The 16,067-nt window shown below is 39.6% G+C and overlaps 1 protein-coding gene across 28 annotated transcripts in view; it reads left to right on the top strand.

Annotated features, from left to right (window-relative positions):
• DNAH3 (dynein axonemal heavy chain 3) overlaps nucleotides 1-16,067 on the top strand; it is a 249,724-nt gene that overhangs the window by 21,722 nt on the left and 211,935 nt on the right. For all 28 annotated transcript variants that reach the window (XM_028498493.2, XM_055090018.1, XM_028498501.2 and 25 more), the window contains 6 exons: nucleotides 772-897; nucleotides 2,044-2,239; nucleotides 3,946-4,125; nucleotides 8,314-8,450; nucleotides 11,145-11,250; nucleotides 11,440-11,618. In XM_028498493.2, coding sequence (XP_028354294.1) covers nucleotides 772-897; nucleotides 2,044-2,239; nucleotides 3,946-4,125; nucleotides 8,314-8,450; nucleotides 11,145-11,250; nucleotides 11,440-11,618 — 924 coding nt within the window. The remainder of the gene's footprint in view (nucleotides 1-771; nucleotides 898-2,043; nucleotides 2,240-3,945; nucleotides 4,126-8,313; nucleotides 8,451-11,144; nucleotides 11,251-11,439; nucleotides 11,619-16,067) is intronic.

The following is a 16,067-nucleotide window of genomic DNA, read 5'->3' as shown; positions in this document are numbered from 1 at the left end:
GAGGCCCGCGTACCGCAAAAAAAAAAAAAAAAAAAAAAAAAAAATGAATGAATAGGTGTCAGGAAGAGAAATGGTGACGCTGTAAGCTAAAAAAGGCCTTGGGGAGTGTGGTAAAGGGCAGAACCTCCATTAATCTGAGAGAAATAGGAAAAGGTAAGATTATCATCAGAGAGGGCAGGAAGAGATTCATGTGTTCATTTAACAAATATTTATTGAGTACCTGCACTATGTAAGGTACTGTGCCAGGGATGCTGTGGGTGTCTCGGTGAGCCTGTCAGCTGTCGGGGGCAGGTCTGTAGGGTTTTCTGGGTTCAGACCAAAATGGACCTCCAAGTTGTTTTGAGTAGCTCACCCAGGGGCCACATTGAGGATTGAGTGGAACCCACTTGATCATGAAGGTGGTGCTTTGCTTGCCCTGTCCTCTGTGTCTTCTCTGTTAGAAAGAGCTTTGATTTGTCCATTTGATATCCCAGTTCCCAACCAGCCAAATTCCAGGTCAGTGTCAAAATCCCACTCCCCAGATGGGTTACCCAGAGCAGGACACATAGGAAGGCTCAGTAATACCTGCTGAGTTTATCTCCTCCTTGCAAGAGTTCTTGTGAACTATCCACTCCCTCCTCAGACTCCCAGATTTTTCAGATATAATTCGTTTTAATCTGTTTATATCTCCTCTCATTGAAAAATGAAAATATATTTCCTTTGAACCCGTCATACAAAGTTTGTTATTAAGCATCTACTTAGCTTAGGAAGATTTTCCCTCTCTTTCCGCAGATTTAAAGACCTCAGGTTTGTTCGAACAGCAGAATTACTGGCGGGAAAATTACCTCTGCAGCCTCACGAATATCAGGATGTCATCCAGAAACACTGCATGGAAGCACGCCAAATTCTTCTCAACAAGTCAGTATCTGGCCTCAGAATGGGGCTGTATCACAGTATCATAAAGATCAAAAACTCTGTGATGTGAAAACGTATCCAACCTGGGGGGTGCACAGATTTTGCTGACTTCTCACTGACATCTTCCTCTGTTCTCTTCCTCCCATGTTCCCATCCCCCACAGCCTCTGTGCCTCCTCATGTACACTGATCTTTGACCCTTACTCCTAGTCTTCCTCTGCCTTTTCGAAACTCTCTCATTACCATTCCTTGATGAGAGTATCACTTCCATTCCCTCCCTCTGAAATCCTGTAGGCCTTGCTGGGTTACAGGACAATGCATTTAAATGACTTGTGTTCAGGTGGCCCAGATAAATACCTGCAAGGTTCCAAGGATGGGAGTTTTTAGTCACTTAATTCTGTTTTCCTTTGCAAATGCATGCAGGACTGTGTCCAGAGCCAGAGAAATTCCCTTATGTGAGATGATGGTGATAATACCTACCAATGGGTTTTTATTATCAGAGAAAATGTTTATACAGTAGCTGGCACATAGTAGCTATTAAATATAATTATTACATCTACAACTATGACTATTACCAGTACTTCTCTGAGTAGTACTTTTCTAGCAGTCAGAAAAGAGAAGTGATAGGATGCAAATGCCAGTGGTTCCCATTGGGAATTAGAAATTGGGGGAAGTAGGATGAAAGGAACAATGAGGCATCCATTTCCTCTTTTGGTTTTCTAATTTCTGCTCTCAACTTCTGAGCAACCACTGCCACACTGGAGTTTCTCCTTCCAAGTTTTCTTCCTTTTCTCCTCTTTCTCTTTCCCCCTATAAAGTCTCAATCAGAAAACAGACATCTGCCAGGGAGAGAAGTTGGAGAGAACATTCCAGTTCCTTATACCCCTTTACCCCAATCTCTGAATATAATGAAGAAACTATAGACACTTTAATCTTTCAGCAGGACTGTTCATTTGGGTATTACTTATTACTATCTTCCCCAGAAAGGGATGTTGGCAGGTGAAGTGGCCAGGGATATGAAAGTACCAATTTGCAAAGCTGCTTAATGGGAAAGGAGCCATCTGCCTTGTTGTGGAGAGTGGGGAGTGGCTGAGAGGACTTCTTGGAGCTTGGAAGAGATTCTTAGTTAGACTCCCTGCTTTCTTTACAGATGGATCCCCACCTGTGCCCAGCTTTTTGTCTCCCAGAAGGAGCAGTGGGTCCTTTTTGCTCCCAAGAGTGACTATGACTCCTCTCGTCGCATTGAGGAATATTTTGCTTCTGTTGCATCCTTCATGTCACTCCAGCTCAGGGAGTTGGTCATTAAGTCTCTGAAGGACCTCGTTTCCTTTTTCTTGATACACAAGGTATGTAGAGGACCAGCAGTAGACCCTTTGGAGTGGAATCAACTGAGAGACTCAGGATTCAGTCATGTAAGGTCCTCAGCTGTAAACCAAGCCAAAAAGTAAAATTCTTGATTTGAACACATATCAGGTGATTATTAGTTTATAAAAATGATTTATTTAAACACACAGCAACCTTTCCTGAGATAATTACCTCCTACTCTATTGGTAAAAATCTATGGAACTAGAGAAATTAAGAAAATTTAAAGAAAGATTCAATAAAATGGAATGCATACCTCCTACAGTAGAGGGAGTGGTCACTTTTTTATCCTCTGTATTAAAAGAAGGGGTTGAAAATGGTTTGTTATCAATTTTTGGCTTGATATTTAGGGAGTGTTGTGTGTGTTCATTGCAGATATTGGCTTTTGTTCTTCAGTCTTTGAAAGGGTACCTCTAAAAACAAAAGGCTTTATTGACCTAATAACTTCTTTCATGAAACTACTTCAGTGAAGTCTAGATGAAAACTAAAACACTAACTCCTGGTTTTCAAAGCATCCCTTAAATTTAGATAACCTGGGAGATCAAGGAATATTCTTTTGGATTTTATATTATGTGCCATTTTATCTTAAAAAGAGCTATAAAATTTAAAATTGCCTGTTAGAAAAGGTTAAGTTCTAAGCATTTTTACAAATAGAGTAAAAATGAACAATTGCCCTTTTGCTCAAAAGAATATAGAGCCAATGCTGTTGAATTTAGGCTGCACTGTTAGCACTCTACAGTGACCTAATCTATACATGTCATTGTAATCATCTACTGGCTAAGCAGAAGAAACTCAGATGTGGGAACAAGTCTCACTCTAAAATTCCACACAAAGGGAAAACTAATATCTTCATATATCTTAAAGAAAGAAATTTATGGGTATTTGGTACATAGTAGGCATTCAACTAATGCTTATCAATTATCCTTAAAGCAATCTAGATATCTCTAGAATCAGTTACTTGGACAAGTACTTTACAACTGCCCCATGCCAATTTCATTAGGCACTGTAGTTTATGAAAGGTATTTTGTGTTACTAAACTGTGTTGGGAATTAGAAATATCTCCACACCAATATTTCTACTGCAGGAAGGTTGACATTTTGAGTGTCTAAAATATACTGTATGCTAATTAGCAACTTCATGTGAGGTATACAGATAAACTATTTATACTTTTGGATTCAGTCAACAAATTTTTATTGAGCACCTACGATGTACTAAATGATATTTTGGATATTTTGGAGGACGTAGATGGATCAGGGACAGATCCTGCCCTTAAGTTTAGTGTAGAGAAGATGTGCATGTAAATCTCACGAGAGAAAGATAAAATACCGTAAGGAAGTGGAAATATGGAAGTTCAGAAGTGGGAGATTATTTCTTGCTGGGGAACAGGGAGGCTTCCCGGGGAGGGGATTTTGAGCTGAATTTTAAAGGATGGGGAGGATTTGGAAATACTGACAAAGGAATTTCCAAGCAAAGTAAACGTACTGAATCAAAGCTTCAAAGAAGGGGGAGAGGGTGAGTGAACTCAGGTGAGCTAAGCCGTACTTTGCCCTTATTTTAATTATGAACAGTGTGTGGTACCTTTCATTTCCTTTTCTGGTGCCCATGTAGTACTATAAATGGGTAATATTCACTCCCTTGATTCTAGAAGGTTCCATTTTGTAATAATTTCCATATCTTATGTCTCCTGAAGGATGGGAATGATTTCGAGGAGCCCTACCAAGAGATGGAGTTCATTATACCTCAGCTGATCATGATCAAGCTTGAAGTCAATGAGCCCATTATTGTCTTTAATCCATCTTTTGATGACTGCTGGGAATTAATACACAACTCTTTCTTGGAAATTATTAAGAACTCTAGGGGGATTCCCAAGGTATAGTATTCACTTAATTATTCATTTGTATTTTTATTCACATATTGAATAAAATATATTTAAAATGGCTGCTTGTACAAGGTAGGGTTTTATTGATACTTTGGGAGATATATCCTGAGTACACCCACTTGACTCCCAGAAAGAGGATTTGGGCCTTAAAGAAATGTCCACACATCCCATTAACAAGGACACTAAGAGTTACTTTGTGAGAAAGTAGAGTTCCCCACATGATGCCAACCTCAAAAGGGCAGATGTGTCCCAAGCCATATCCATCTTGGGTTAATAATTCATGATGGATCAATTGCCATGTACTTTGCCAAGAATTTTCATAAGACTATATCTAATTTAGTTCTTGAATTTCCATTTGTTTGTTTGTTTAACTCACTGTAGGCTTCTAGGGGAGAGATGAAAGCTTCCCTTCCTGGCCCAAGCCCTTTTCCAAGTTTCCTTTCCAGGGTGACATTACTTACCAGATTACAGACAGTTATTAGCAGACTTAGAACTGGGCAGGATCACCCACATGTGTGTGACTCTTTGTCATTCCATCTTCTGCCCCCTCTGGGTGGTTGGTGTGGCAAGAGGGCCAGTGTCCAGCCCCAGATAGGGAAGGGACTTGCGGGGTGTTTCTCCCCTCCCCATCCCTCCCTCTCCCTCCCTCCCTATGCGTTGTGTGTGATGCTTGGATGCTCTTAAGCACTCTTCTCTTTGCAGTCCTGTGCTTAGAGGGTTCTAAGAGCTCATGATTAGAGTTGGACTTTGTAGGGAAGCATGAGAAGCCACATGTTGCAGTTGATTTCACCAGAGAGAACTCTAAATTGGGGGTTTTGAACCAAACCAAGTCAGACTAACAGGAAAACTGGATGTTCAGAGGGGGAAGAAACGTGGGCAGCTCTCCTACAATCAGTATCCCTAGGAAAGAAATGAAAGAGAAGACCCTGTAATTTGGAAGGATAAGTGTGGGGCTTGGAGACAGTTAAAGTACATACCACTCAAGTTCCCCTTCACTGCTGTTGATCAGCAATGTTTGCGAGCAGCTGGGCTGGCAGAGCCCAGGGCTCATGTGGCTGCTGCTGCTAACAGCCTGGCAGGGGCTGGTAGTAGATTTAGTGGGTTGTAATGCCAAGAAGACATAGTCATAGGTCATAGTTTGTACCAGGTTTGAAAGCTAGGCCCAAGTGAATGCTGATGACTCTACTAGACTATGAGAAAAAGCAGCCCAGGATCTGAATTCTCCATCTAGAGATGCCCATAGCACAGTCTGCCTCCCTGAACCCCTCACACTGTATTATCTCCGATCTGGGTAGTGACATTTTAAAAGAATAGTCCCTCAGGTTGAATATCTAAGAACAACAACAGATAGACAGTATCCCATCCCCTATCAGTCCTGTCTTATTTATGGTTAAAGATGAATTTTAAAAGTTGGAAAAAACGTCAGCATGAGATGTTTGAAAGTAGTACTCAAGGTGCAAAAGGAAAGCATATTTGTGAGAAAGTTACAAAGGAAACCAAAGTAAATATTAGAAAATACTTGCCTTAGCAAAAAACTGAGAAAAACATGGATCTGTAATACTGACTGAAATGAAAAGAGGTGAATGAGAGACATAAATAAAAGGAAGCTGGATGAGATAAGGGAAGGATTTTATAAAATTGAAAATGCAATAAGCAGAATTTAAAACAGCATTAGCGGTCGATGCATTACTTTCATAATCATCATATAGATATATAAAACACATTATATATATATGTATAAAATTAAATATAAATTATATATTCCCCCTATGGAATGGAGTTGCTTGGTCAGTCTCTCTCCTCATAGGAGAATTTTCTAACTCAGAGTGCCAGGGAAATGCCAAAGTTGGAGAAATATACAGGAGAAAACGCTGAAGGTAATGACAAAACCAAGAAGTCTGGGATCAGAGAGCCATGGAGATAAGCAGATAGTAACAATAATTACCTGGAAAGAGCACTATTGTTCTTGGCTCGGTTTTACAGACTGCTCTGTGGGGCATAGGAGAAGCAGCCACATTTTTTTTTAAGGTGTATTTTAAAAAATTTTTAATTGAAGTATAGTTGATTTACAATGTTTCAGGTGTACAGCAAAATGATTCAGTTATACATATATGTGTATGTATTCTTTTTCAGATTCTTTTCCATTATAGGGTATTACAAGATATTGAATATAGTTCCCTGTGCTATACAGTGGGTCCTTGTTGTTTATCTGTTTTGTATATAGTAGTGTGTATCTGTTAATCCCAAATTCCAAATTTATCCCTCCCTCTCCATTGCCCTTTGGTAACCATAAGTTTGTTTTCTACATCTGTGAGTCTGTTTATATTTCGTAAATAAGTTCACTTGTGTCATATTTTAGATTCCACATATAAGTGATATCATATGGTATTTGTCTTTCTCTTTCTGATTTACTTTACTTAGTATAATATTCTCTAGATCCATTCATGTTCCTGCAGCTGGCATTATTTCATTCTTTTTTATGGCCGAGCAATATTCCGTGTGTGTGTGTGTGTGTGTGTGTGTGTGTGTGTGTGTGTGTGTGTGTGTGTGTGTATAGGCCACATTCATCTGTCAGTGGACATTTAGGTGGCTTCCATGTCTTGGCTATTATAAATAGTGCTGCTATGAACATTGGGGTGCATGTATCTTTTTGAATTAGACTTTTCTCTGGATATATGCCCAGGAGTGAGATCGCTGGATCATATGGTAACTATATTTTTAGTTTTTAAGGAACCTCCATACTGTTCTCCATAGTGAGAACCAGCCACATTTAAAATGTTCTTTCGATTGAAGACTTTTCCCGAGAGGTAATCCCTTATCCTGCCCACCTATGATCTGTTGCAAGGCCTGAATGCTCCAGTTGTGCTGCCCTAAGCCATTTCACTCATATCCTGCTTTCAAACACTGCCTGCAATATGGCTACAGCAAAGAAGTTGCTTCTCCACTGGTTTAAAAACCTTTGGATTGTCCAAAGAAGGAAGACAAAGATCTGTTGCACTTGCTTTTCCCCCTTTTAAAGCAATGCGTTTTCATCAGCAGCATATAACTCATAACTCAGTAAAGCCCTCTGAAGAGTCTTTTCTTAGACAGATCACTAAAATCTTTCTTAGTAGGGAGAGCAGTGGAAGGCAATGGGTCCCCAGCAAGGACTTGCAGCTTGCATGAGTCATGCAACTGAGAACATTCTCAGAGATACACATGTGCCATTAAGAAGTTGGAGAGTTGAATTCTCAGGAAAAATACTTTTTGTGCCTCAGATCATAACGACATAGCTTTTTTTCCTGAACTGAGAGAAGAATCTAGTACATATTTCCCTTTCTTCAGATGAGAAAACTAAAGTCCAGAGAAAGTAGCTTACCTAAGGTCACATAGTCAGCTAGCGGCAGAGTTTGAATTGGAACCCATGCCTCTAGTAGCTTTTCATTAGAGAGGAAAAGTGTTTGGTGGTGGGGAGGGGTACCACTGTAGTATTTATTCACTCACACAATGTTTATGTGCACTTACTATGTGCCAAGCTCTTGTTAGGCCCTTCACAATAGTGAAGAAGTCAGATACAATCCAGACCCTCATGGTATTTATATCCCAGGACAAACCTAGAACAGCTCATTACACATTCGTTTAATTACAATTACGATGAGTGCCAAGTGGGATAAATTTAGAATGTGAACTTTAAGCAGGGAAACCTAACATCCACTGGGGGCCCAGGGGGGACTCGCTAAGGACATGAGAGTTGAAAGGAGCAAGAATTTGAAAGATGAGTAATCCAACAAGAGGAAGAGGAGAGAGAATAGAGGTAAAGGGAACAGTGGGGTGATTCCAGCACCATCTGAGAAGAAATAGAGTTGAAATGCAGCTGATGTCCCTGGAAATGAGTGCATTGCAGGAGACTTTACATTTTGGTGTCATCTTCCTCTTGTGTCTTGTGGATGTCTTGTGACATTTAAACGTGGTTTCAGGACTTCCCTGGCAGTCCAGTGGTTAAGTCTTTGCCTTCCAGTGCAGGGGGTGTGAGTTCGATCCCTGGTCAGGGAGCTAAGATTCCCACATGCCTCGTGGCCAAAAAACCAAAAAACATAAAACAGAAGCAATATTGTAACAAATTCAATAACGACTTTAAAAATGGTCCACATCAAAAAATAAATCTTTAAAAAAAAATTAAAAGTGGTTTCTCCTCTTTAGGTGGAATCTATCCTGTTCCCAGAGTTGAAAGGATATAATCTGATTCTTGGAACTGTTAATGCTGATGAAAAACTGGTTTCTGACTTTGTGGATCAAACTTTCGAGGTATTTCAGAAAAATCAAGTTGGCCCCTACAAGTAAGTTGGTTTAGTTGTAACTTAGCCATTGGCATTGGTTTAGAGTTCCTAACTGTCATCAAATAAACAATCCCTGTTCCCACATACCTGAAAGAATAAGAGTAGCCAATGTTTACTTACATCAGTATTGCTGTTTAGCTCTATTTGCAGATAAGGAAACCATAACTTTCCAGCAAATAGATAGGAGAGCCAGAATTCAAATAACAGGTTCACCTCTATTATATGAAAGCCATGGCACCAGACAGGTTCTGGCATTTAGAAATTCATGGATTTTAACCAGTGGGCAGGCAGAAGTTCCTCCCACCAGGAAGCCTGCACAAGCCCCTGGACCAACCTGACTCACCAGGGCGCAGAAACCAGAAGCAAGAGGAACTACAGCCCTGCAGCCTGCAGAACAGAGACCACAAACACAGAAAGTTAGACAAAATGAGATGGCAGAGGACTATGTTCCAGACAAAGGAAGAAGATAAAACCCCAGAAGAACAACTAAGTGAAGTAGAAATAAGCAATCTACCTGAAAAAGAATTCAGAGTAATGATAGTGAAGATGATCCAAGGTCTCAGAAACAGAATGGAGGTACAGACTGAGAAGATACAAGAAATCTTTAACAAGGAGCTAGAAGATTTAAAGACGAAACAAACAGAGGTGAACAATAGAATAACAAATGAAAAATACAGTAGAAGAAATCAATGGCAGAATAAATGAAGCAGAAGAATGAATAAGTGAGCTGGAAGACAGATCAATTGGTGGAAATCACTGCTGTGGAACAGAATAAAGAATAAAGAATGAAAAGAAATGAGGACAGTCTCAGAGACCTCTGGGACCACATTAAAGGCACCAATATTTGCATTGTAGGAGTCCCAGAAGGAGAAGAGAGAGAAAAAGACCCTGGGAAAATATTTGAAGAGATAATAGCTGAAAACTTCCCTAACATGGGAAAGGAAACACTCACTCAGGTCCAGGAACTGCAGAGAGTCCCATACAGGACAAACCCAAGGAGAAACACGCCGAGACACATATTAATCAAATTGACAAAAATAAAAAACAAAGAGAAAATATTTAAAGCAACAAATAACATACAAGGGAACCCCATACAGTTATCAGCTGATTTTTCAGCAGAAACTCTGCAGGCCTGAAGTGAGTGGCATGATATATTTAAAGTGTTGAAAAGGAAAAACCAAAACCAAGAATACTCTACCCAGCAAGGCTCTCGTTGAGGCTCAACGGAGAAATCAGAAGCTTTACAGACAAGCAAAAGCTAAGAGAATTCAGCACCACCAAACAAGCTTTACAACAAATACTAAAGGAACTTCTCTAGGTGGAAAAGAAAAGCCCACAACCAGAAACAATAAAATTATGAAAGGGAAAGCTCACTGGTAAAGGCAAACATACAATAAAGGTAGGAAATCATCCACACACAAATATGATGTCACAAATATGATGTCAAAACCAGCAATCGTGAAAAGAGGAGACTACAAGTGCAAGATATTGGAAATACATTTGAAATTAAGAGACCAGCAACTTAAAACAATCTTGTATGTATATATGTGTGTATATATATATAGAGAGAGAGTGACTGCTATGTCAAAACCTCATGGTAACTGAAAGCCAAAAATGTACAATAGATACAAAAAAGAAAAAGCAATCCAAACACAACCCTGAAGATAGTCATCAAATCACAAAAGAAGAGAACAAAAGAGGAAGGGAAGCAAGAAGACTAGACCAGAAAATTCTGCATTATGAGGGGCTGTCCTGTGTATGGTAGGATGTTTAGCAGCATCCCTGGCTTCTACCTGTTAGTAGGACCCTCCCCAGTTTTGACAACCCAAAATGTCTTCAGACATGGCCAAATGTCCCCTGGGGGCAAAATCACCCCCAGCTGAGAACTGCTGCTAATCTATTCTGAAAACCAAGGCCTCAGATTTGAAAGCTCTGCCCTGTGAATTTAATCTGGTGTCATCTATTTGAAACCTGTTTTCCCTGTTGTTGATTCTTATACATATAGTTTGTTTTTCTGTACTGACAGTTCCATGGGCTTCTCCTTGTATCTCAGTTTCAGTCTCTGAAGTGTTGGCCAGCTCTTGGAAGTATACCCCTGGGCCCCACAAAGTTAATTCTGTTTACTCCATGTCATCTTTATTTTAATTCAAACTTCTTTTAAGTCAGAGCATCCCCCAAACATCCTCCAGTTTGGGGGAAGTCTGTCCAGCCATTTCTGCCTCATCTGACAACAGACAGAGGGAAACTTAATTCTATTCAATAGACTTTAGGTTCATTAGTTACAAATTTTCATCTTAAAATTTAGATGTAGTATTTTAGAACTGGAAGGAGGGATAGGAAGTAATGTTTATTGCACATTTACTGTATGTTAGGCATAGTATTAATTGCTTTAAATATATATTATTACAGCTTTACAACAATCCAGTGAGCTATTATCATTTCCACTTAAAATTAAGGACACTGGTCTTTGAAAAAGAGAAATATCTTGTCTAAGTTCATGCAGCTATGAAGTGGCAAAATTGGAATTTGAAGCTAAAGTTCTGAATTCCCAGTTCACTCTATTTTGCCATGTTATATTCCTCTTTCGTGATTTGGGCTGGTTTTTATGATATTGTCTCTTCATTTGCCACTCTGACTAATCTGATTTGGTGACCTGTATTTGTATGTTTGATTTTATGCTCTTCAATATGGAAGATACTTAAATGTATACAAGAAGTATGATGACTTATTGGATAACACGGCAGAGCAAAACATCACTGCGTTCCTGAAAGAAAATCATGAAATTGAGGATTTTGTGATGGTAGGAGATGCCACTTGACATTTCGTATCTTGGTTACATGTGCTACAGACAATCCATTGAGTAGTCAGTGTGTTTCATTAGTATATATACTATGCTCAACATTGTACTATATTTGCTGGGGATGAGGCTGGGGGCAAATGCATAGAGGCTAGAGGCAAATTAAGCTACTGAATCTACTCTCTTCTACAGAGGATCAATAGCATAAAAAAGCGGAGAAATGAAATTGCATCCATGCACATTACCGTGCCTTTGGCCATGTTCTGCCTTGACACCAGGACCCTAAATTATGATATCTGTGAGCGAGCCCAAAATCTTAAAGACCATCTGATTCAATTCCAAGTGGATGTAAACCGGGACACCAACACCAGGTATTATTGTTGCATGCAGAGAAATAGCAATGATAATTGGCACGAATGGGAGAATGGAAAAGTGGACAGATCTTGCACCTTCCAGAAATGACCAGATTGAACTTCCAGTTCACATTGTTTCTGCCCAAAGTGACGGTTGCAGGGAATCAGGTTCAGGCTAGAAGGTGAACAGTTAGGAGAAAACTACCTGGGACTTGGAGTAGGAAGGTGGAAAGCATCCTGAGGCAGTTCATCTCTGATCCTTCAGCCTTTGCTTTCTTGCAGGCAACTTCAGAGAGAAATTACTTGACTGTCTGAGGTCACAGGCTCTCTCACTGGACATCTAGCACACATTTGAAGACACAGAGTGATTACAGGCGGCCCTTAGAATCTCTTCTATACAGACTTCTACTGTCTGGGTCTGGGGATTCTGTCATTCAATGTTAAACTCTATATCGTGCCTTCATTTTACTGATGAGTATTTATTAAAGACGTTTTTGGTTGTAAGAGATAGAAGGCCAGGCTGGCTAATGTAAAAAAAGGAATTTGGGGCTCACATGTTGGAAAGTTTAAGAATTGCTAGCTTCAGGCCCTCAAGACTACAATTAGAATGCAATCTCCCTCCCTCTACTTGGCTGTCCTCTGTGTCAGCTCCATTCACTGACAGATTCTCTCCAGTTTGTGGGCCCCAGCAGCTCCAGACTTAAATCCTCCCAGGTTCCCATCCACAGGGGAAAAAATGGTTTCCCTTTTTTCCAACACTGTGGCACTGGCTGGTTTGGCACTGGCCTGACTTGGGTTGTTTGGGCAACAGCAAGGCAAACACCATAGCCAAGAGGATGGCTTAGATTCGGGTAGTATTCTCATCTCTAAACCATGAGAACCAAGAAAGAGAAGGATGGGGTACCCCAAGAAGGCTTAGGCTTTGGTTAACAGAAAAGGGAATGATGCTAAGAGGCTGGGACAGCAACTATCTGCTACTGTGTTTCTATTTGAATGTTACAAAATGGTTAGCCCGTGTTATTTTAGCTCTCTTCCTCAGAGAGCTTTAAACTATAGACTAAAATGATTTAGTACTAATAACCACTGTTAAATTGTTATATATTATATTATTCATATACATGTAGATAAATATAAGTTTAGCATTTTATAGCTCTTTTAAGGTTTACAAACTGCATATCAGAAACCCATCAGGAAATTAATTATGAAAATAGCTACCATTTTTCCAGCACATGTTGTAGTCCAAGCACTGTGTAAGTGTTCTGAACATTCAAGATCTAATCAGGTCTTTACACCAACCCTAAGAAGTTGTTCATTATTCTCTCCATTATGTTGATGAAGAAACTGAGACTCCAAAAGGTCAGCAAGTGGCATATCCAGGGCTTAACCTAGTTCATTTTGACTCCAAATTAATTCTCTCCACCACTGCACTCAACTTTCTCACTGGGTAACGAAATGGTGGGATTCCTGGTTTGGGAGCCAGAAGGCTTGGTTTTGAATCCAAGACCTTCTGTTTGCTAGCTTGTGTCCCCTGAGGCTTCACCTCTTGGATCTTCAGTTCCTTTGCCTATAGAATAAACATTTGGGACGAGGGCAGTAAAATGTTTTCAGCCTTCAGACTACTAGGACACTTTCCTTTGGAAAGTTTGAGCATTGAGCAGTTTTTTTTTCTTAAACATTTGTTCCTGTCAAATCAAAGCAACATAGTGCCTTGGTTGGTCAGTACCTTCTTTCTCATCAAAATAAATGTACAATTTCCTTTGGCCTTTTTAATATAAATAAAAGTTAGGGTCCCATTACAAACCTGGGGATTTCTAAGGACCCAGAAACTCCAGGTTAGTGATTGAGTTCTGAAGTTTCTTTCTACCTTAAAAATAGTGATTCTGACTCATTTAGTCTTCTCAGCCACCCCATGAGGTAGGTAAAACATATATAAGACACCCTACTGAATGAAGAGAGAAAAACTAACTTGCCTGATTAGGTGAGTTTGAGTCTTCTGAACCCTTGCTACTTCATTGTCCTATAATTGCTGAGTGGAGTACCTTCCTTTTTCCAGTGATTAGGTGTGCCCTAGAAAGGGGTGCTCTGGTCATATAGGCAGGGGGCACCTTGGAGTGCATTGGTAAGAAAGTGGGCATGCCATCCATTTACACTACAGGTACAAGGTCTAAAGTTGCTAGAACAATGACCTGAAATCTTGACCAGAAACACAAGAGCCTGAGTTAGAGATAAAAGAAATTATCCCTCTGGTCTGTGGCTGCTTGTTTCCTTCAGGGTAGGAAATCTTGTCCAAACAGTGACAACAAGGTAGAGAGAGGCCATAGATTGATGCAAAATGTATTGGTCTCCCTTATGCCATCCCCTACACCAGAAAGAGAGTGGCCCTGTGCTTACAGGACCCCTGGACCTTTATATTTTAAATGATATTATAAGTACGTGTAGAAGACAGTATTTCTTTTTTTTTTTTTTTTTTAGTTTTATAGCTTTAATATGTTAATAAATCACACAGGTTTTTTTACTTTATTTGGGAAGTCAATAAATACATGATAAGTGGTCATGACATCAGTGGCCTCCATCTGCACATCAAAGTGCAGGGTGCTAAATCAATAAATACACAATCAGACGCTTGGTCATTGGCTATCCAAGGAACCTGTGGCTACGCTGCTGGACAGTTATGTTCTGTAATCTTAAATTATCAGTTCTTTTGATGTGACCAGTATTAGTGACTTCTGGGTGTCCTCAAAATGCAAGTGATTAAAGAAATATCACAGCATGCAACTTAGCCAAAGCAGTACTAATAATATCTTAGAAGTTTAAAAAAAAAAAAGAGAGAAAGGCATATCAAAGTAACTTGTAGCAATGCCTGATTTAGCAGATGCTTCCCCTGACTTTCCTTCCCTATCCATTCTTTTTTTTTTTAACATCTTTATTGGCGTATAATTGCTTTACAATGGTATGTTAGTTTCTGCTTTACAACAAAGTGAATCAGTTATACACATACATATGTTCCCATATCTCTTCCCTCTTGTCCTTAGTTTATCCCTAGATATTGCTAAGGTGTTATGTTGGTCCAACTGTTAATATCGTCAACCCATATTCAGGACTTTTTAGAGGGTCTAGTAGTTAATGAGTATAAAGGAAAAACTCAATTCAGTCTATCTCCTGAGTAGGGAAAATCCAGTTCTTCTCTACTGTGTCTTTTCTGTGTGTCTCCTATATATTTTTTTATTGGAGTATAATTGCTTTACGATGTTGTGTTAGTTTCTGCTGTACAAAAAATTGAATCGGCTGTATGTACACATATATCCCCTCCCTCTTGGACCTCCCTCCCATCGCCCCCATCCCACCCATCTAGGTCATCACAGAGTACCGAGCTGAGCTCCCCATGCTATACCGCAGGTTCCCACTAGCTATCTGTTTTACACATGGTAGTATATTTATGTCAAACCTAATCTCCCAATTCATCCCACCCTGCCCTGCCCCCACCATGTCCACATGTCCGTGCTGTACATCTGCATCTCTATTCCTGCCGTGGAAATAGGTTCATCTGTACTATTTTTCTAGATTTCACATACATGCATTAATACATGATATTTGTCTTTCTCTTTGTGACTTACTTCACTCTGTATGACAGACTCTAGGTCCATTCATATCTCTACAAATGACCCAATTTCATTGCTTTTTATGCCTGAGTAATATTCCATTGTATGTATGTACCACATCTTCATTATCCATTCATCTGTCAATGGACATTTAGGTTGCTTCCATGACCTGGCTATTGCAAATAGTGCTGCAGTGAACATTGGGGTACATGTGTCTTTCTGAATTATGGTTTTCTCTGGGTATATGCCCAGTAGTGGGATTGCTGGGTCATATGGTAATTATATTTTTAGTTTTTTAAGGAACCTGCATACTGTTCTCCACAGTGGCTTTATCAGTTTACATTCCCACCAACAGTGCAAGAGGGTTCCCTTTTCTCCACACCATCTCCAGCATTTATTGTTTGTAGATTTTTTGATGATGGCCATTCTGACTGGTGTGAGGTGATACCTCATTGTAGTTTTGATTTGCATTTCTCTAATAATTAGTGACGTTGAGCAGCTTTTCATGTGCCTCTGGGCCATCTGTATGTCTTCTTTGGAGAAATGTCTATTTAGGTCTTGCACCCATTTTTTGATTGGGTTGTTTTTTTTTTGATATTGAGCTAAATGAACTGTTTGTATATTTTGGAGATTAACCCTTTGACCATTGCTTCGATTGCAAATATTTTCTCCCATTCTAAGGATTGTCTTTTCATCTTGTTTATGGTTTCCTTTGCTGAGCAAAAGCTTTTAAGTTTCATTAGGTCCCATTTGTTTATTTTTGTTTTTATTTTCATTACTCTAGGAGGTGGGTCAAAAAAGATCTTGCTGTGATTTATGTCAAAGAGTGTTCTTCCTATGTTTTCCTCTAAGAGTTTTATAGTGTCTG

The sequence above is a fragment of the Physeter macrocephalus genome, chromosome 14 (assembly GCF_002837175.3).
Source record: "Physeter macrocephalus isolate SW-GA chromosome 14, ASM283717v5, whole genome shotgun sequence".
NCBI lineage: Eukaryota > Metazoa > Chordata > Mammalia > Artiodactyla > Physeteridae > Physeter > Physeter macrocephalus.
The sequence above is the reverse complement of the archived record's forward strand: the minus strand, read 5'-3'. Positions and strand labels throughout refer to the sequence as shown.